At 42.1% G+C, this 21,773-nt stretch overlaps 2 protein-coding genes across 2 annotated transcripts in view; one reads left to right on the forward strand and one right to left on the reverse strand.

The window, feature by feature from the left end:
• LOC134535909 (cholesterol 7-desaturase nvd) overlaps positions 1-3,436 on the reverse strand; it is a 265,524-nt gene extending 262,088 nt beyond the window's left edge. The window contains exon 1 of the mRNA XM_063375285.1: positions 3,371-3,436. The gene's annotated coding sequence lies outside the window, so the exon portion shown is untranslated. The remainder of the gene's footprint in view (positions 1-3,370) is intronic.
• A 343-nt stretch (positions 3,437-3,779) lies between these two features.
• LOC134535908 (cytochrome P450 307a1-like) lies at positions 3,780-19,706 on the forward strand. Its single transcript, XM_063375283.1, has 5 exons — positions 3,780-4,177; positions 13,037-13,492; positions 14,520-14,858; positions 16,769-16,927; positions 18,110-19,706. The coding sequence occupies exons 1-5, from the start codon at positions 3,808-3,810 to the stop codon at positions 18,304-18,306; spliced, it is 1,521 nt and encodes a 506-aa protein (XP_063231353.1). The 5' UTR covers positions 3,780-3,807; the 3' UTR covers positions 18,307-19,706.
• The last annotated feature ends 2,067 nt before the right edge of the window (positions 19,707-21,773 follow it).

A 21,773-nucleotide genomic window follows, 5' to 3' on the forward strand; every position in this document is an offset into this window, starting at 1 on the left:
AGAAATATTAGAAGCTATTTTCCGTCCAATGCTATCCCCCCCAACTCTTATTGTCAAATATAATTGGAGAAAAAATGTCTGACAGCGTGACAAGGCCTTTTGGGCATACTTTCAGGATCCTCCCACGATATGTGTGACATTACCGCATTGTAATTTCGTGGTCAGACTGCAAGACGACAGTTCAATCGACCTCCCGCAAAGGCGATCTTGCTTAGATTCCTGGTAGGAAACTTTTTTTTTCGGAAGTGGGAAACATGGCGGACGTTTCCGTGTGCCCGTGGGGTTTTCTTGGGTATTTGCCCTCCCCCCCCCCCTTCTCAAAGTCGACAAATTTAATTAAATCAGTGCTCCTTTTGCACCTCGTCACCCTCAGGTATATCGGCGAAACGTTAAAACTACGTTTTTTTTTATCGCATGATATGGCACAGAAATGGAGGATACGCAAGGGGACAAGTTAAAACGGCGGTGCATTGTCCGAGATAACTGGAGGACCGCAAGTAGTAAACCCCCCCACTCACGGCCACGTCTGCCTTGTCCCCCATTTTTTTTTTTTTTTAAGAAACAAACAATCTGGGAATCTAACCCGGATAGGTACAACTGTGAACACCTGACCACCGCAAAGACCTGCTAGTCAACAAAACAATTAGGAGGCGCGCATCGCACGCTTTTCATCGTGCTTTCTGCGATACTGGCGAAGTAAGTGAATCACGGCAGCAAGCAACGGAAAAAGAGAGGGGAAAAAAAAACTTGCGAGCGCAAGGTATGTGTGACATCTAACCACGGTAACGAGCATATTCGCGTGTTCTCATGTTGCAAATAAACCTACAATACGAAACTAAGGACATGAAAATTTAACGTAGAATTCTTTAAAAAAAAAAAAATGCTGAGAGTGATGAATATACGAGAAGCGTGTTTTCATCTGCTTTTCCTTGACGCGAATCACACGTAGTTTCCGCACCCGCCGATAGAATTCGTTGCCGGAGCAGCTACGTCGACTGTCGAATCAATTCAATTTGCAGAGCGAAATGTTTAACTTTTTAATGAATCGGCTTCAAAATCCGTATTTGGAACTGATTTTCAACAATGATTTTTTTTAATACTGCATATCATAGTAATTTTCATTAAACAGTTAATACTTTACAGCTTCACATTGGTTATTTAAACTTTTGTTTACGTCATCCACCAGAGATGGCAGCACCGTCGTTACACATTTCCATGCGATTTCCGTTCCATTAACGTAATCACTCCCACCAAATGCCATAAACCGAGAGCTAAGATGTTATACATAAAAAAAACCTATTGAGAACACGAAAAAAACAGTTGGCAGATACCCGGTCGCATTGTGGCAAGTAACGCAAGGCACACATATTAAAAAAAAAAAAAAAAAACTTTTTCAAATAGGCCTACCCGTTTACAAACTACGCACAGCGCAAAACCTTAACGCATGCACCGACCAAATTTCAAATTCTTGCGTTTCGGCTTACGTTTTTCTTTTGCGTTTTTTTGCCTTACATATTTGAAGTGAAGTGTCCCGAAAATTATTTAAAGACGCGGACGTTTTTGTGCCTAGATGACAACGACGTTGTTTCAATTATATGCATTACATTTTTACGTGTTGAAATTTCGATCAGCCATTTCATTATGAATAAGAACTATTTATCGAAAGAAGCCTAGGGAAAGGAACTTGTTTCCTATAGTTTTACAATTAATTTCAAGTTGTAGGGTTGGTTACGTCTTGCGACTTCCGTGTTTTATAAACGATTTCCTTGCGTTGTTTTCATGTTGCGTTGTTGCGAGTTGTGAACCTTGAACAGTTTATAAACTGGGCTTAAAATTTCATAGAGCTGGCAATGTGAACCCTACCCTGCCAGTTATGACCAAGTACATCTATGTTTTATAACATGCGATATACTGTGTACATGTAATTTTTATTGCATACAAAACTCGCTATCACCGATTAAAAAACTCACGTTTTCACCTTACATTGGCGTTTAAGGCTTGATCTCACTCGCTGAGAAACTTATTTATTTCCTTCTTGTCAATACTCTTACTTAAGGGATTTCACGGTAAAGTTATTCAGATTAGTTTTTTTTTGCTGGATCACAAATGTTCTTAGTGGGTATTTACCAATCGTTTTTGCGAGACGTAAAAGGTCACGCGGATAATCACAGTTTTGAAATTTTGCATGAATTATCATACAATCTTTCTTCTATACAAATAAACATTTATATGTTCGTTAAAAATCTTAAATCTGAGAAAGTTATTCACCAATTTCTTCGAAATTTTGAAACAACGTTGCATTATAATACGCGCGTATTTTATATACCTGTGTCACACCTGTTACAGGTAAAAAGATGGATAAAATAATAGATTTATAATATTTTAATTGCTATAGAGTGACTTACATAGAGATATATAGGTATATAGAGTAGATAGATATAGAGGGAGACAGATATGGATGTATATATAGAGAGAAATAGACGTTCAAAGATAGATATATAGATGCTTTATTTGTGTATACCTACTTCAAACTAAAAAAAATAATTGACTGAGGCCTTGCAACGTATGCCGAGCATTAGGAAGTATTTAATAAATATCTATTAAGAAAATTTAAGACGAAACATAAAATGTAAGAGAGCTATTTTGTTAAAATGACAAGAAAAAACCATGAATTATAAAAATGACAAGAAATTGAAATTAATAACTTCGCGAGTGAAATCGAGCTTTAATCACAGGGTGAAACGTATATTAAAACCAATGGAAAAGGAATGGGGGAACAAGTATCAGTCTGCGAAAAACCATAATTTCGGAAACAAGGACTCTCAAAGTAACTACAGGCCAAACGAAGACCGGATTACAATAGCCTGTCACATCCGTTCGTCAGCTGCCGGGCGGCGATTTACTACACGCCACTCATCCGGCATAAATATTTTTTTTCCATTGTATTATTAGATTAGTTTGACAATCATGAAAGTTATAATATAACTCATTAAAGTAATTATTTTCGCTCTAGTAGGGTTACCATGCGTCCGTAATTCTTGCTTGACTCGGATGGATTTTGTTTGGATAAAAATTAAAAAAAAAAAAAAAAAATCATTCAAACTGTGTTCGAACGTAAGTTAAAAATATAAATTTGAAAACCTTCTCATTTGCAGACATTTGGTGGGCAAGACTGCAAAAAAAAATGTTGGGGCCATATGATTGGCTGCAGGTCACGTGACCGACAGCCGCGCAGACCTGCAGTCGCCGGCGCGGCGGTTGGCAGGCCTGGCGGGGCACGCGGTGCCCGCGAGGGGAGGGCGGCACGGCCCGGGAAGGGGGAGGGAGGGGGGCGCCGCGCCACAGTAACACGGATCTATCCTAGACTGACCTGCGAGATGCGGCGGCGAGCGTCCCTGCCAGAGTCGACGCGTGTGGTCGCCGAACCACTTCGCGGCGCACTAGCCCTCGGCGCGGGACCCGCCGCGCCTCCCCCCTCCCCCTCCCGCCGGGCACCCCCAGGGGGGAGGGGGGGAGGCGTCCCGGCGCGGGGCGCGCGGCTCTGACGTCAGCGGTGCCCAGGCGGGACCTTGCGCGGAGGGGAGCGTCCCGCGCCCCTATTGGCCGGCGCCGCGGAGGGGTTGTCTGATGTCGCGAAGGGGGGGGAGGGGGAGGAGGGTTTCGCCCTCCCCTCCCTCGCGCGAGCGGAAAGGGCCCCCGCGAGCTCTGAATATTCATGGTCCGTCCGGGGGCGGAAGGGGGGCTCGACCGATATAGAGGGGTGCGTGCAACGACGAGGCGTCCGACTGCTGAGAGCCTTCCGACGAGATGGTGGTGTTGGCGATGCTGTCCGTGCTGGGGCTGTTGTCCGTCGCGGCGGTCCTGGGGCTGCTGCTGCTGCTGCTGGGGCGGCGACGACGGGGCCCCAAGGCGGCGAGCGGTCCTCCCGGCCCGACGCCCTGGCCCGTGCTGGGCAGCCTGCACCTGCTGGGCAGCCACGACAACCCCTTCCAGGCGTTCACGGCGCTGTCGGCCCAGTACGGCGACATCTTCAGCATCACGCTCGGCTCGGCGCCCTGCGTCGTCGTCAACACCTTCGAGCTCATCAAGGAGGTGCTGGTCACCAAGGGCTCGCACTTCGGCGGCCGGCCCGACTTCATCCGCTTCCACATGCTGTTCGGCGGCGACCGCAACAACTGTGAGTACCCCCGCCTGGTTCTTGCACTCCGGCTCCGTTTAGCCCCGACCCGTGGGACTTACCAGTCAGCACTGACGATACACTACTCTAGTTTTCTTATACCTATGTTTTTATATATTGTAACTGAGCGTACTTATAAATACATCTATTAAAAAAAAATGTTAAAATTTTCTTGCTTGTTTGTGATTGGTCCATGAAAATTATTTACGTATCAGACTGACTTTGAAAGTATTTATCATGATGCACTGCGACTTCCACAATGTTTCGACCTGCGAGTTCGTTGCAGTAAATCCTCAGTTAACATGAATCGCAGTTATTCTGAACATATCAAAGCATTATTTGTTGTACAAAATAAACAGATGAGCGAAGTCATTTTCCGGAATTTTTCTCTCAAAAATTATGGCAAGTGTGTTCAGCAGCCAACCTAAATAGTTGATGAACCCTTCAGCAAAATAAACGTTTTCTTTTAATAAATTTTCTAGTGCTAGTAAGTTGTCACTTGGAAAAAGACGCGAAACTTTTGTTTTCAATTTTGGACAGTTGGATCCTAAATGTTCAGATTAACTTGGATTCATTATAGTTCAAGTGTTCTTCTCACGTAAGTACATCCGCCACAACCTGACCAGTTTCAAATACGCAATCACAAACTCAACTCTTCCCATGGTTCTCTCTTACCTCCTCCCGTTGTCACCAACAATGTCCTGCTCGTCAAACGTGGATTTTTAAATTTTTTTAAAATGCATTACCGGTTATGATGTGACACCTCGTTTCAGATTTCTGCTCGAGGTGGTGATTCAGAGCTGTCATTTGTTATTATTTGTTATTGTTAGTGTGAAAACAGGGCAAGCCTGCAAAGTTCCTAGTTGCCTCTCGGAGTGCAATCTTTTTTTTCGTTCCACGAAGCAGACCTTTCTATTTCAGTATATTTTTTTTATGAATAGTTTACACGTTCATGTCGTATACCAGTAGTGCCTTCAAAGGAAAGGCAGTCATGTCATAACAGCTTATCGAAAACATTTTGTGGTCCCCTGCGAATTATTTTAGAAACTACAGCATAATTAGGCATCGGGCAACATTTTGGCCGAGAGACTCACGACGTATAACCAGTAAAAGAAGTACATGACGAGTTAATTGAAATTTTAAGTAGCTTACGTTGTTGTGGAAAAAAAAATATCGTTGACGATCGTCATTAATCTGTTGTCAATCGATCGTAAAAGTTTCATTCGTCACACCAATACCATCGGTCACGTACCCTAATGTTTACGAAAGTGACTATGTACAGGGGTTTTGTTGCTACACTGTGGGTCCACCATCTTTTGTATCACACTTCCATTTTTTTTTTTTACGATATTAGGTACTCCTGCTAAATGCCGTTTACAGTTAGCCAAGATGTTTACAAATTTGAAAAAAAAAATAAAAATTGTTTTCCGCCCGTTGCCAACGAATTGGATGGATAATTTGAAGAAGGGAAATTTATTTTTAATTTCACAGTTGGGTATTGTTTAAAAATGGCGGGGTTGTGTTCACGTGTTCGGGCTGCGCCGTGCCGGGTCGAGTCTGGCGCGGGCGGCACCCGGAAGCGAAGGCTAGGGCCGCGGGCGTCGCGGGCACGCGCGACATGCGCGCCATACGTGCCGGCGCGGCGCCCGACGGAAGCCAGCAGCTCCGACCCGCCGCGCCGTCAACGCCCGGCCCCGACTCCACGACAACACAACAACCAAATATATATATATATATATATACTAATATTATAAAGCTGAAGAGTTTGTTTGTTTGTTTGTTTGAACGCGCTAATCTCAGAAACCACTGGTCCGATTTCAAAAATTCTTTCAGTGTCGGATAGTACATTTATCGAGGAAGGCTATAGGCTACATCATATCATCAATAACATTAGGGATCCTTACTAAAAGTCCAATTTAGAATCAAATGCGTTGGAGGGGGTTTGATACAACATGCAGTACACGTGCGAAGTGTGTGTTGACAATGCCGCAGGCGCTAGAAGTTTATTTCCTATTGCCTATTAACATTGTTGCCACGCACTAGATCCCTTATCATTCTTAATTTTCCCATGCAAATAAAAAACACCCGTGTGTAGACACAACCACGTGATTAGTAAACTGCTATAAGATATCCGAGCGGCGTCTGTTTACGAAAAGCATCCAAGAATACGCTGAGGGCGGTTCTGTTTCTGTATTTGGTTTTTTTAAAACCGTATTTTGAGAAGAGTGAATAATTTGGGAATGATTTTAAGGCACAAGGTTCACGGTAAAGATTCTTGAAAACACCAAAGGGCCTTTCAGAACTCTTTTGTCTTCATTTATCCGCTTCATAATGTTGGGTTATCGCTGAAATCGCATAGTTGTCCTATGCACGACGAGAAGACTGCGCGCCAGCTTAGAGGCGACACCGCGCTAGAAGCACCAGCGAGCAGCGCACTTATCATCCCGCTGCACTAACACAAATAAACCCATTGACTAGGTCGCTTAACGTCTCTTCGTAAACTACTGTCCTTACGAACAGATGTAGGGGATGATGAAACGAAGATTGAAGTATTCCAACTCCGCCGGGAATCGAACCTCGAATCGCCCGGATGTAGGCATGAAATCATCGGGAATGTTACTGGAGGGAAAAAAAAGTGGTAGCTAATAAACAGGCATTTTTATTTAGCTGTCAATTAGAAAACGAACTTTTTTGCCGCCAAAAAAATTTTTACAGGGAAGTCTTTCTGTTCGCCTTGGTTATTACAAAAACATAAGATTTCATAAACTGTTTCTATGACCCCACGATATAGGTTAAATGTATATATTTTTGAATTACGTATTCCAGTTATAGATTTTTTTTTTTTTTTAGGTGGTTTGGTCTTGAACAATGCACATTCCTGTCTGTCGACGCTGAACGCAGAAGTTGGCGCGTGACATTGCGTATTGCAAGTCTAAGTCACGGAGTAATCGGGACCGAGATTAGTTCAACAAAGTTTGATTACTTTTTTGCCACTGAAGTTATATAGCGTCCATTATAAAGTTTCCGAGAAAAAAAAATATATATTTATTTTATTCCGAATAACCTTTATATGACACATTTTCTCATTGCGTTATATATTTTTTTGTTTTATTAAATTTAGACTGTAGTATAAGTTGCGCAACTTGCGGATCATTTAATTACTTTGAAGGGGAGAAAAAAAAACGCGACTGAATAAGAGTGTTATTTTTAATGAGGTTATTGGTTCATTATTTCTTCCGTTGGAAGTCACAAGTGCTAGCAAACAAAGCGCGCTTGTTTTTGCGCACTCGCGAACTCCATTCCCGAGATAACTGCATTGCCCAATGTTTGACCAAAAAATTCTGCGCGATTTTGTGTGTTGAACTCGGCACGAGATGAAGAATTCTCGAAACAATTTTGCGTGTACGCGGCCCTGAAATGGAAACAAGCGTGCTCGTCTCGTAAACTTTTCCCGCGCAATGATCACTGTCTGGAAATACACTGGGTATTGGCTGTCCGCGGGTTGTTCCCGGGCTGCTCGCATTTCGTTTGTGCGATCCGCGCGCCGATTCGTGGCTTGAAGAAGGAAACAACACTGCAGGATCGAACCCACGACAACCGTAGCGCGATGCAACCGCATTGCCGAACACTCCAGGGTAAAGTTTTTTTTTATCGCGGCATCGGTAAATCGCGCTGCCTACAAAATCGTCTGGTTTTCACGTATACATGGAAAGTACACGACGTGGAATGAAAAGTATCGATACATTCCCTTACATAATAAGCATTATAATGATTATAAAAAAAAGCAATAAATCAATCAATATCTGATTTTAAACTAACTAAAGAAACACAATAAATTGCAACCAAAAACATAGTAAAACTGTTAAACTATTGTAAAGTACCTAAATATAAATCAAGAAAATGTTAACTTTTACCTTCCAACTCGGATCAGTCATAGTTTCGCTTATAACCGGTTTAGTGTCTTATAGAATGTACTGCCTACCTTCGAAATCATTTCGCTAAAAATATATATACAAGAAAGTAACTTATTCGATTAGATAGATATCTACCAATTAGGATCAGATGGGTAAAATAATATACAAAGTATTATCGAGTACAAAGAATATCGGTATCGAAAGAATACCACTCGATGCCAAAAATTATCTATACTTATGTCTTTGAAAGGACTGCAAGGTCGACATACACGCTTCTTCTGCAATCGCAACTGAGTGTACGGAAGAGTCGTTTCGTTTTCATCGGGGCCTACTCCAGCGAATTAATCTCGATAGCTATTATGCATGTTTGTGTTTAGTTTAAAATTTTGTCACCAGTTGTAAAATAAAGCCACGCAAATGTTTCTAGTTGCGATCATTTGCGTGACTTGTTTATTTTTACAGCTTGCAAGTCAAGTTCGGCGAATATCTGATGCAAAAAAAACTTGCGACCAAATTAAAAATGCTAAAGAGCTGCAGTGGTAAAATTACGGGAGAATCAATTGATGGTAGTGACAAAAAAAAACAACTAAATATCCAATCGTGGCAATATGGAGTGTGGAACAGAGCTTTCAACACAGATTAATGCATAAAATAAAACAAAATACTGTTTCCCAGAGGACTAAGGCTAGCCAACCACCTTAAAACCGGTATTTTTCTCGGAAAGGATGAAGAATAAAACTAAGAGCCCTGGTGAAGTTAACACGTCTGAAAAATGCACTCCTTTTGGGATGTCGTTACTTAATATCGAGAAAAGGACCTGCCGCAAGTAAAATCGATAGCTCGATCGAAAATATACACGTAATAACAGTTTGCGGGCCGGGAGGACGCGGTGCAGAAAGTGAATAAGCGCGAGCGACGGTTCGGCGAGCGGAAAACCAGTCCAGGAGTCCGTCTGTCCCGCTGTTGGTTGTTTCTTGAGGGAGGAGGGGGGGAAGGGGGCTCAGCGGCTAACGGTGCCTCTTCTTGCTGCCCTTGGCCTCCATCCCGTCAGACCCTCCTCCACCTAACAACTCCACCAACCCCCCAGCCCCCCCCTCCTCCTCCTGTTCAAACCCAAACCTCGCTGCCTTCTTTCCTCCACCCCTCGTCCACTACCTCCGGTCCGTGGGCACTCGTCACGGTAAACACTGGCCACTAGAGGCCAGTACACACATTTCCTCTCGCGTCCAACCTACACCGTAAGAAAAATAACATTCGCTAAGAATAATAAAAAAAAACCTACCTAATTTCAAACACAGGCTTAAAAAAAAAAGTTGAAACACCTACTTACAATGATCACTTCGCATCTTACCTACTGCTTGTATCTGTGTGTGAATGTGTTTTAATGTAATACATACTACTTATTGTCATCTTGTTTTTGGCAACGCGTTATTTTTTTTAAGTGTTTATTTCCAGCATGTGTATGCCTACGCTTAATTTTACCACCTTTCTTACAGCGGCTATAAACTAACAACGCAGTGGCGGAAAATGAAATTCATGCTTTCAAATATTCTGACAAAAAATAAAATTAGGTACTAGGATGGAATTCAATAGTGTGCTAAAGGAATTTACACTTCGTACCTTAGGTATGTCAGGTTCAAATTCGCAAGTGTCGGCCTGACCCACCATGTTTCTCTCTGTCTCTTTCCCTCTCTTTTCGAAGACTTGATTTCACATTTTTGCCGGGAAATTATTTTTAAAAGAAATTGAAAAAACACAGAAAATTAGATTTTTTTTTTTAGTTTGCGTGTGCGTGATTTTTGATGCTGGAACAAAAACAAAATTCGAGTAAGCTGCGTCATGTCTGTCCATTCCGTACTTTTCTTTTTTTTTCTCTCGTAGACGCGATTTCCATCTCGGCGTGCGTACCTTGACTTGCAGGACGCCGCTCTCGGAATGAAAGTCCGCGTGGTTGGCGCGTCCCGCGCGGAATGACAAATTACCAAGCCTTGTGCACCAACTCGCCGTCTGCCCCGCCGGACGCCATGTTGCTAGACGCGAAGAACTTCAACTGCTTTTTTTATTTCGCCCTTCTATTCCCGCCGTTTTTTTTTTTTTTTTTTTTACGCTACCGCCCGCTGCCTGACCGCTCGCACACGAGTAGACAGCTTCCTCCTGAAGCCGAAGCATAGTATACCAGCTGTCTTAGCCAGTTCTTCAATTGCACAGAAACTGAAACGGATCCCCCGGAACATTTCAGTATCGCGTCTGCAGCTTCAACAATGCACGGAAACGAAATATTATATAATAAACAAAATTATGTTTCGAGATCATAGCACGCGCTGGATTTATATATATATATATATATATATATATATATATATATATATCTATATATATCTATATATATTTATATATATAGTAATAATAGATCATTAGATATTCTTGTACTTGAAACAATTTTTAACGTAATCAGAATATAAACAATAAGCTACCACCGCAGCCAAGTACTCGGCTTCTTTTTGACGCACGGAGCGATGTAATCGGAAGAGCTGGGCATTGCCGAGCTAATCCATACGGGTGCGTCTCTGTTTCCGTGTCATTGAAGAACGGGCCTTGGGGGATGCGGGGAAAAAAAAAATACTCTCTCGATGGTGATCTGCGGTTGCACCAGCGGCGGGGAAAGGGACCGAGCAAGGCCCCCGTCGACCCTGGCCCTCACCACGCCACGGCGTGACCTTGACATTGGGCGAGGACGCGTTCCGCCACTCTCACCTGAATCACTGGAGGCGCCTGCCGCCGCCTCCTCGCTTCCTCATTCCTTTCCTACGCCACTTCCCCCCCCACCCATACCCCCCCCCCCCCTGCTTCCTTCTCCCTCTCCGCTGACAGAGCCTCTCGCGGCCGACCAGACTTTCCCCGATGGCGAGCCTGCGACTCGACGACCTGAGACCACTCGCCGAACATGTCCGCAAGTCTCCCCTCGCTCGCAGCTTCTGGCTCGGAATAATCATCATAAATTTTTTTTTTTTAATTTTCATTGATATGCACCTAATCTAGTCCAACTTTCATTCTAGGTTACAATCTTCTAGACCTACCCTACCTTAAGGAAAACAGAAAGTTGAAGATGCGTATGAATCGGGGACAGTGAAGTTGTGAAGTCACCAGACTTCTAAAGTTGGTTTCGCGGCGAAGAACAGAAGGCGTAACGCGCTCGCGTAGCAGAATACAATTTTTTTTTGTTCGTAATGTACGTGTCGTGTAGGATCACGTCTTGATATGTAAGACTTGCTGGAAATGGTAGAATTTCGTTGGACGACGCGTGTGTAGGAGAAGTTCAGTCAATTTTAGAGGAATAAAAAATAACTTGTATTTGTTTACTAGCTGAAGTGCCCGGCGGGCGTTGCCCGGACTTTACGCAGAGTTTAAGAGTCTTCATTTGCTGATTTGCCAAGTGATATAAAAAGGTACAAATTTTTAGAGAACTGTTACTTTTGAGGATAGTCACGTGGCGCAGACTGTAACCTCAGCTCGCTCCTGTGGCCGCGTTCTCTGAAGTCGATCATTGTTATTTAGTGCGTCAAGTTCAAGACCACGCCAAAAAGCCGTCCATTGTTACTCAGATTTCTGTGACGAGCAAATGATACCTTGCCCTCGTTGGCCCGTGATTTCTGGACGCGGCGTCGCGCGTGCTCTGTACCAAACCCTCGCGATCACGTTCGCTGGTAAAGCCAGCACTAGCGAGTAGTCAACGCCGTAAAGATTCGAGTCCGCACGCCGACAGGTGGTCGGCGACGAAGGTGCATGCACCTCGTAATAACGGAGAGCTGTTTTAACTGCGAAGCTGTGGTGACTTTAATTTACGATGCGACGCCTAACCTCTGGAAAGACAGACGGCGTCCCAGCCGAAGCTGGCGGCGGAAATGATTAACGGTCATCAGCGTGAGACAAGCTTATCCCATGGAAGCGGTAATCGATAGTTTATTAATGACTTCATGGCTTCTGATTTTTGGGGGAAGAGGGGCCAGGGGTGGTAAATATCAGCGCTGTACACAAGCCATTATTTGATTATTTATTAGCCATTATTTATTTATTATTTATATATAGCGTTTTCGGGACTGAGTTCCAAAATGCTGATAAATAGCTGCACACAAACTAAAAAGTAAAATCCCTGAAAATTATCATTGGAAAGTACTACCTCAGCAAGTGGCGCAATTATATTGAAATTAACAGACTAGTTAAATTTTAAAAAAATTTACTGTTTAAAATTTTCAATCCCCGCATCTTATGTTATCTCTTTAGGCGTTTGATTGTCCTAAATGCTTGTTCTCATACAATATTGGTCGAAACAAATAGTTTAGTTCTTTAGTCAATGAATCTGCCAGCTATGCCATTTTTCTTTTATATTACGAACACATAGCATTAAATATTAACATTACAGATAACCCAATGAACCAAAAATGAAGTTTCTCCAATGCTTAGATTCGAGTTTCCCGAAGTTACTCCACGCAAGAAGCTGGTAAGGTTACATAGTCAGGATAACTTTATTAGGAGCAGCAGTTTTCGAGTGCTTAGATCACTCGCCTCGCTTCTGAGGCGAAATTAGGATCAAAGTTGTTTTTTTTTTATTCTGTTTCGAAACTGTAAAACGCGAATGACGTTGCAGGACCATCTTTTATCCTCTCTCTCTCTCTCTCTCTCTCCCCCCCCCCCTCCCCCCCCCACCAATAATCATTCCATCAGTGTTCCATTCACATCTTGTCGCGATTCTTCTTGGACGTGGGGTTCGATCCCGACTCACTGAGTCGGTTTGGCGAGTTTCGGAGCCCACTACAGTCTTGGGGGGTCGGCGTGATGTAACACCCTAGCAAATCACCATCATAGTCTGGTGGTCGAGCAGTTGAGTTGTAGTGGCCGCGAGAGAGCCGAGTCTACAACGCGCGGGGGCGCTCCTTGTGTGCCGCAGCTCTGGCGCTGTGCGACTGGTCGGACCTGCAGAAGACCCGGCGCGCCATCTCGCGGGCCTACTGCTCGCCGCGCTTCGCCTCCGCGCACTTCTACAACCTGGACACGGTGGGCAGCTGCGAGGTGGCCGCCTTCGCCGACGTCCTCCGGCGCCGCGCCGCGCCGGGCCAGCCCCTCGACGTCAAGCCCTTGCTCAACGTCGCCTGCTTCAACCTCTTCACGCAGTACATGTGCAGCAAGCGGTTCGCCTACGACGACCCGGACTGCCTGTCGGTGGTGCGCACCTTCGACGAGATCTTCTGGGAGATCAACCAGGGCTACGCCGTCGACTTCATGCCGTGGCTGCTGCCCGCCTACGCCGGCCACATGCGGAAGCTGTCCTCGTGGGCGCAGTACATCCGCGGGTTCATCATGGCCAACATCGTGACCGAGCACGAGAACACGCTCGAGATGTACGGTGAGTGTCCCGTCCTAGCTCTTCGCCCGTGGGGCCCGTGACGGCTGTGGATGTGGGTCAGATCACGCGCCTCTTGGCCTCTTGGGGGTGATGTCCAGACTTTCAGCGAGCAGAAAACGTAGTGGACATTGCCACAACTAATTGGATTTTCTCGGATGACATACCTCACTCCACCGTCTCACGCGTTTCTAGCGACCTCGATATCAAGGATGTAGGGGAAGGTTGTTGGAAGGTATTGGCCACGCACGGCCTTTGGTGAGGCACCATCCTTGCAATTCGCCTGGAGTGATTTCAAGGGTAACCGAAATCGAGAGTTGCCGGATCGAGAGTCATCCCGAACGCGAGTCCTGCGAATTTCTGTTCCAAACGGAGCGAGGTTTTTCTCATTCTTGAGGACTTGGGTTCTTATTCCCACACCCATCTCTGGTTTCCAGTGGTTTCCCCTTTAATCAATCGACGCAACTTTTGGAATAGTCATTTGTTCGTAGGCAGTGACAAAATCATTCTTGAATAATCTTTTTATTTGTGTCGTGAGTTGGTGTCTCTTGTCATATTCGACCAGATGGTAACTCCAAGATTAAATAATATAAAATCCCATATAAAAGAGGTTTTCGACATATTTCTGTAATGTTTCATAAACATAACAAAGTTGTAATTAGTCTATATCAGTTTTTTGAAATGTATAGTAGATGTATTCCTGTTTTTTTTTGTTCAATATTTTTGTGTCGTCATAATTTGTGGGTTTTTTTTCCGTTCTCTTAGTACATTTTTCTTTGTTTTTCTTTGTTTGTTGACCATATTCCTGTTACGGAATATTTTGTGGTGTTTATATCCTGTTGACAACAGCAATTTTTTTGCTTAATTTGTGTTTTTTGTCTTTTGGGTATTTTTATTTTTTATTTTTTTTATTTTTTATTTTTCTTCAACAGCAAAAGTTCTTAGCAATGGCGTATGTCCAAAAAACTTACATGAAGTCATGTTGTATGCCGTCGGGAGTGAGACGTGGCGTGTCGTGTGCCCGAGACAGGCGACCCCCGCGACTTCACGGACGCGCTGCTCATGCACCTGAAGGAGGACAGCAGCATGGAGTGGCAGCACATCATCTTCGAGCTGGAGGACTTCCTGGGCGGCCACTCGGCCGTCAGCAACCTGGTGATGCTGACGCTGATCGCCGTGGTGCGCAACCCGCGCGTGGGCGAGCGCATCCAGCGCGAGGTGGACGCGGCGACTGCGTGCGGCTCGCGACACGTCACGCTGTTCGACAGGGCGTCCATGCCGTACACGGAGGCGGCCATCTTGGAGACCCTGCGCTCGGCGTCCTCGCCCATCGTGCCGCACGTGGCCACCGTCGACTCAACCATCGGAGGTGGGCGCCGCCGCCTCGTCCCCCCCCCCCCCCGGGGGGGGGAAGCCTTCCTTTTCACACACGAGAGAGCCAAAACCCGAAGTTCATGCCTTTTTTCCCGTATCTTTTATCTAGCTATCCCAACCAAATCAACCGGGGAAGCCTACAACTCAACGTAGTTTCGGTTCCCTACCACGTTCGTGCAACTTCGGATTTCTCTTTCAAAAAATTGAAATTTAAAAAAAAAAATCGAAGGGTTGTGTTAGGTTAGGTCAGTCACAGCATGCTTGTTTTCATTGGAAACTTCTGATTTAGCGGCCGAAGTGGCGTTGGTACCTACCAAAACGCAAAAACTTCGGAAAAATCTTCGGAAATTCTTGCAGGGAACCGAAACTACGTGAGTTGTAAGGCTTCCCATATCAACCGTCCACAATGTTTTAAAGTATTTATAATGTAGCTAACCTAAACCTAATTGACCATTACTATCATTTTTTATCAACACCGCCATATTTATTTACAATGAACAAAAAAAAAATCTCGAAGATGCACGATCGTACGTTTGTCTCTATCGTCTGTGAAAAGAAAGATTCCCGTTTCCCCCGTGCGCGTCTCGGTGACGTTCGGTTTTCAAACGTGTCTGCAGCATTACGTACATGGCCCCCACAAGGGTGGGGCTGGCTGGACCCCCGGGCCCAGCCCCGTTTTTTTTTTTATCTCAGCGTGTGTAATAAATGTACACACTTGCTGTGGTTATTTTAAAGTAAAATAATTTTATAAATAAAGCTTAGTTTGGACTTATGAAATAGTAACCATAATTATGACCTGTATTTCCAGGTTAAATAACAATCTAAAAAGAGTGTAGGTAAGAAATAGCCATGCAATTATAAATGTAGCACGTGACTGTAAAATTGAGGAGGGGGGGGGGTTGTTTACGAGTCGTCTCCGATCCTGGGTCCAGAGCCCGTAATCGAATGTGGGTGCCATGCGTAATGTAATGTAATTTAAAGAAAGAAATGTAATTTATACAAATGATCATATACACACTATAAGTTACTTTCTGCAATGTTCCAGATACATTTTTCAAACAAATTAATTTTTTTTAATGTTTCTATAGTGTATCAAACATTGTATCACTAATTTTCAGAAGTGCCAAATTCATAATGTTTTTTAATACATTTAAAATTGATTTTTTTTATACCGAAAATGAAACTTTTGCACCGAATAAATTTACAGTGCACACTAGAAGTGTATCCATTTACATGCAATTTACAATAATTGTATTATACTACCAAAATCCATCAGAAATGTCATGCGTTTTCACAGTCATACAAGTTGAAGTATCTTAACTCTTATATCTGAATACGTACTCAGAATTGGTTCATTCCAAACTCTTTTGTAACTTCAACACATTTGTGTTTATAATTTAATATTACCAGTAAATTTAGACTGAATAGCAACTTGGTCACAGTAACCTATGCTAACAGAATCGGCTAATCTTTGGATATGCACCGAATAATCACAAAGACCCTATCCTTCCATAATTAAGATTAACTTTTCTTTCAAAGACAGGCCATTAGACACCGACACATACAAGTCCGAGAACACTGGAGAAGTGACATGGCCATTATAGCATTTGCTTGCAGTAATTTCGTAAAACAATAGGAAACAAAACATCAGAATTGGTGGTGCGAGATTCGTACCCGGGTCACCATGTCACCAAATTGCTCGGTTTAAATATTTTGCCGACTGTCTTTGTTGAGAACAACGTAATTTTTTTTTCCCAACCCACTGTCGTGTGAGGAAAAATGGGAAAGGGGGGTGATGCAAAAAATTAAGGCCAGCACTGGCTGTAAAAATAAGCCGTGTGGCTTTCATGGCAGGATTTGTTCATCGGAACCGAATGTTGACCGCTCGTTGTTGATGGTGCGCAGGTTACGAAGTGAAGAAAGGCACGGTGGTGTTCATCAACAACTACCAGCTCAACACCGGAGAGAGCTACTGGTCGAAGCCGGCCGAGTTCATGCCGGAGAGATTCCTGTCGGCGGACGGGCACGTCAGCAAACCAAAATACTTCATCCCGTTCAGCACAGGTGAGAGACGAACCATTCACAACTCTTAAGTACCAGTAGTTCATATTTCACAATTAAGAGTCGGAAACACAAACTGCCAGTCAAGGATATTCGTTCGGAAGCAGTTGGCAAATCAACCGTCCCATCATTATCTTAGTGTTTCTCCCCCCCCCCCCCCCCCCCCCCAGGAAGCTGTAGAAAACAGAAATCAGAATGGCTGGACGGGAATATAACGTGGACTTGTTAAATATCAATAAAAACGCTATTTTTTTTCTCAAACGTAACACACAACACGGTAGTCGGAATCCTGCATAGATTCTGCAGATGACTAGTTTAAGTTATCTGGAAGTACGAATACAATACTTTGTTTATTTCCCGTGTATTCTTTGAAGGAAAAAAAAGGACATGGATTCAGTGTAATTTCTAAGAATGTAGCTGTTATGTATGTTAATTTTTTTTGTTTACTTAACACTTTCAGTTCATTCCTCCACTGAAGTGGAAAAATTTACATCTCAATGATACGCGAAGTTCATCAAAACTCCGGGTGTGTGGGTCCAATGCTGTTACGTCGCTGCCTCGACCAATCTTGGCATCACCCTCTCTTCCCGACTGGGGTCTCGAGGGGAATCAAAGACCGTCAAGAGGCTCGGCATTAACTTTTACTGTCGGATTTTGATTACATACGAGCCAAAGTCGTACCTTCTAGTACTGCCTAGTACATTTAAAAGGAACCTAAGCGTCTAGCTATCACACAGTTTGCAAGACCTTCTTACCTTCGCTGTTCTGTCGCGGACGCGGCTGACCTCTCGGCGTGGCTGCCGTATTTGAAACCTCGGGTCCGCGACTGTGTTGACAAACAAACCCCCCCCCCCCCCCCCCTCCACCCTTCCGCGGCTCGTGGCCAGCCTCGCGACGAAAGCGCTGTCCCACTGTTTTGTGCTGACGCGCCTGTGTTGACGATTGTGTCGTAGTGAGGCCTGCACGTCCGTGCGCTGCGTGGTGTGTGTCTTGTGGACATCATACTTTATGACTACGAAATAAATACATTTTGAATTAGTTATAAAATCATTGTACAAATAAAATACAAAAAAAATCTATTTACAATAAAACAAATAAAAATTAGTTACGTCTTGGGAATTGACAAAGTGTGACGGGAAAGGGTAATGTGTGCTCGAACATCACGCCTGTTCTCCGTCGTTGCAGGCAAGCGGACGTGCATCGGCCAGCGCCTCGTGCAAGGATTCTCCTTCCTCCTCGTGGCGTCCATCTTGCAGAGCTACGACGTCTCGGTTCCGGAAGGCACCGTCATCCACACGCCGACCGCCTGCGTCGCGGTGCCCCCGGACACGTACTCGCTCGTGTTCACGCCTAGGAAGAACAGGGAGAGCTCCGGGCTGTAGACCGCGCGTAGCACTCGCTCCCCCCTCGCTGCTGCATTTCCATTCCCATCCCACGAGCACCTTGTACATATCTCCATTCCCGACCAACTTGTCGGTGTGATCATTAATCACGGTGACTTTTCTGTGTCTTTTGTGTACGCGATGTTTGTACAACTACGGCTGTCTTTATTTAATCACTTGTATTTTTGACTGAGCTGTAAAAGGGCAGCTAATTTTTTTCATGATGCATCATGTGTAGGGACTGGAAAAATTCGCGGTTTCGGTGACCTCTAGGATAGACTCCACCATACTATATGAACTCGGGCAAATTACACCTGCTCATTGGTTACTGACTCCTAATACCTCTTAACTGGGATGCATTTGATTCGATATTTCTTTTGTTGTGTTTTTTTTTTTCATTGACTTACAGTCCTTCAGATAATATGTGGTCCAATAACTGAATCAGCATAAAGGTAAACGTATTTGTATTCTAGTCTATCGCGAAATTAAACTGCGAATTTTTCTGGTCTCTAAACATATGTTTGTGTATCATCCGTAGATCGGATGAATGAAAAAAAAATATTGACTTAAAAGAACTCACTGTAGAATTAGGACTTAGTACGTTTCGTAAATTTGGGAAACGAAATTTGCTTAATAATCTTGATTCTGTCGTTTATTTTATACAACTACATGTACCTGATAACATCGCCAATATGAGTGCTTAAAAAGGCACATCCTGGCTGTTAAATCATAAAAATCAAGATCACAGATGTTGATGTCTTTGAAACATCATTTGCAAATTAACACATCTATAATTGTGATACTTGTTTGTTTAGCTAGTATGTAATGCGATACAAAAATTAAATATGTAAGATTTTAAGGCTGCAAAACTTTTATATTTTTATGAGGTGAATTGTTGATTAAATTTTATAGACTTCTTGCTGACTGAGCACTCTCTCAACAGGTATGCCAAACTTTGATATTGTTTAGTAAATGCTTAGTGAAGGGTATTGTAATTTTATTATGTACAGTGTTTAATAATTGTATATAGTAACGTTAAAGAAAATCATGAAGGATTTTACAGAACTCTGCTTAACCTCGCTTTTATTAGATATTAGAAGTCAATGAAATGTAAGTTTCATGTCGCATAGTTGAAAGATTTTTTTTGTATATGATAAATAATCTTGAGGCAATATGATGTTAGAAATGTACAGAATTTTTTTTACTTTGATGTTTGTAATACATGCTGTTATTTATTCCCAGTCTTGCCAATGTAACAATGTAATAGCTTTAGTTAAGTCTTTAAATCAGCAAAATCGACAGTGATTTTCTTAGGACGATCCTTAGTACTTACAGATCAATGCCATTGCAATGCATGTAAATTTTATACTTGTGATAAAATATATTATTAAGTTTGTAAACCTTTGCTATTTTATTTTTACTATCCCAAATACCTGTGTTTGAATTCCAAAACCATTGTTAACCGAGCCGAAACCAACAAAATAGATACATAACAAGTGGAAAACTCATTAAATAAAAAAATGTTCAAATTCTTTAAACATACATCAGATGTCCAATGATGAAATTGAACACTTATTGCACTTAAAAAAAAAATATATTTCGCTAAGTGGAAGAAGACAGAAAAGTATGTCTATTGTGTTCGTATTATTTAAAGTTCATACAAGCCAAAAAATATTTCGCTAAGTGGAAGACTGAAAAGTTTGTCTATTGTGTTTGTATTATTTAAAGTTCATACAAGCCTCTGCAATGCAACTTGTATCGAATTTGACAGTTCTCATAAGTACCAATGGTCTATGAATCCTTCTGTCAATAGTGTAATACAAATATCATGCGATTAGTTGCAAAATGCAGTTGGTAAATGAGTATAAATAGGTATACTTAGTTTGAGGATTGTCAAATTTGAGACAAGTTATATGTCAACAGACTGCATGCCATGCGTATTTAATGGCCTAGCCCACAATAAGAGGTGACAGAAAGAGATGGAGGCAGATAGATAATCCCCTTACAACTGAGAAGATTCTGCTATCCACTGATTTTAAAATAACCAACTTACGTTGCCTGTACAGAGAAATGATGACACAGTCAAGACAAAAAAAAATGAGATGTGTTCATAAAACATAAAATTAGAGGTTCCAACAAAAACTTGCAGCAGCTATTTTGTTTTCCATTATTTCCAACACACATTCAGTGGCTGAAAATAAAATATTGTAACTTCTCTTGCTCCTAAAAACTGATACTTTTTCTTGAAGAAACAACATTATCTTATCTAAATTAACTAGGATTTTTTTTGCAATTTACAATATTATTTAATTAGGAACATCCATATAATAATAATAATAATAGGTATAAATGACACATTTTAACTAAAACTTATATTTTCACTCTAATCTTATATCACTTGGGGACTAAGGTGAAATTTAAAATATTTTAGTTACTTATTAATTTTCTTAAATCTGGAGACAAATTTAGTTGAATTTTTAAAATAAAGAATCGTTATTTGTAAACAGCATTACTGGTTTATCAAATTTGTCATAAATAATTTTTCATGGTTTCTATGTGTCTCACAATTTTAAATTTGGCCTGGCACTGCATTAAAAATTAACACGAACAACCTTGAAAACTTACGTAAAAATTTAGATTTTGCTTGGTTTCTCCTTCATACTAGATCGTACTCCCGTTTTTAATTTTATGGAACCGTCATTTTGTAAACAAAATACTGTATGATATTTTTGGTTTTCCTCCTTCGTTGCCCGTAACCAGTAGCTGAGTAACTAGTATGCGCAATTTTGCAGCAAGCTGCTGAATAATTGAGTAAATAATTTTTAACGAAAACAGATAGGTAATAGGTTTAGGAATGTAATTTAGACAGTAGTAATGCAATATTCATTAATTTTTAGTTTAGATTAGTTATATAAATTTTTTTAACTTCTGTTTAAGTGTAATCGGATATTTATAACACTTCAATATCGCATATCTTTTTTCTATTCATTAGGAAGCATATTGAAGAAAAAAAACTGTTAAACAAGTGGGCATTTTATTTTAATTTAGATTATGCCAGCTTCACAATTTTACTTACACTCACACACACAAATACACACATTTATATATAGCTTATTTTCGTAAAATCTTTTATTAGCGGATGTCTACGTAGCAAAAAGAATATACGTATACGTGTATAATTTCAAGAAGGTAGATCTTACAGTTCCTGAGAATTCGTGATGAGACGTGTAATTGAGTGGTATTTCGCTTCATACAAATTTTACTACCTCTTTAGGGATGTAATTGAAAACAACATCCTTAGTGCATCCCTAGGATGTTCAAGAAATATTCCCTCCAAATTTGAAGTCTCTAGGTTCCACCGGTTTATCCTGTGGGTTGTCTGTCAGTCAGTCAGTCAGTCAGTCAGTGTTAGAATTTTATTAAGTAGATTTTTTTTTTCTCACAAGTATGAAATAGAAAAAAAATTA

Source organism: Bacillus rossius, chromosome 10 (genome assembly GCF_032445375.1).
Source record: "Bacillus rossius redtenbacheri isolate Brsri chromosome 10, Brsri_v3, whole genome shotgun sequence".
NCBI classification, from domain to species: domain Eukaryota; kingdom Metazoa; phylum Arthropoda; class Insecta; order Phasmatodea; family Bacillidae; genus Bacillus; species Bacillus rossius.

Excerpts from the sequence above, each read along its gene's own strand:
- LOC134535908 (XM_063375283.1), top strand. The coding sequence starts at position 3,808 with ATGGTGGTGTTGGCGATGCTGTCCGTGCTGGGGCTGTTGTCCGTCGCG. Across the intron at positions 13,493-14,519 it reads GAACACGCTCGAGATGTACG|GCGACCCCCGCGACTTCACG; the intron begins GTGAGTGTCCCG and ends TGCCCGAGACAG. Across the intron at positions 16,928-18,109 it reads CTTCATCCCGTTCAGCACAG|GCAAGCGGACGTGCATCGGC; the intron begins GTGAGAGACGAA and ends CCGTCGTTGCAG.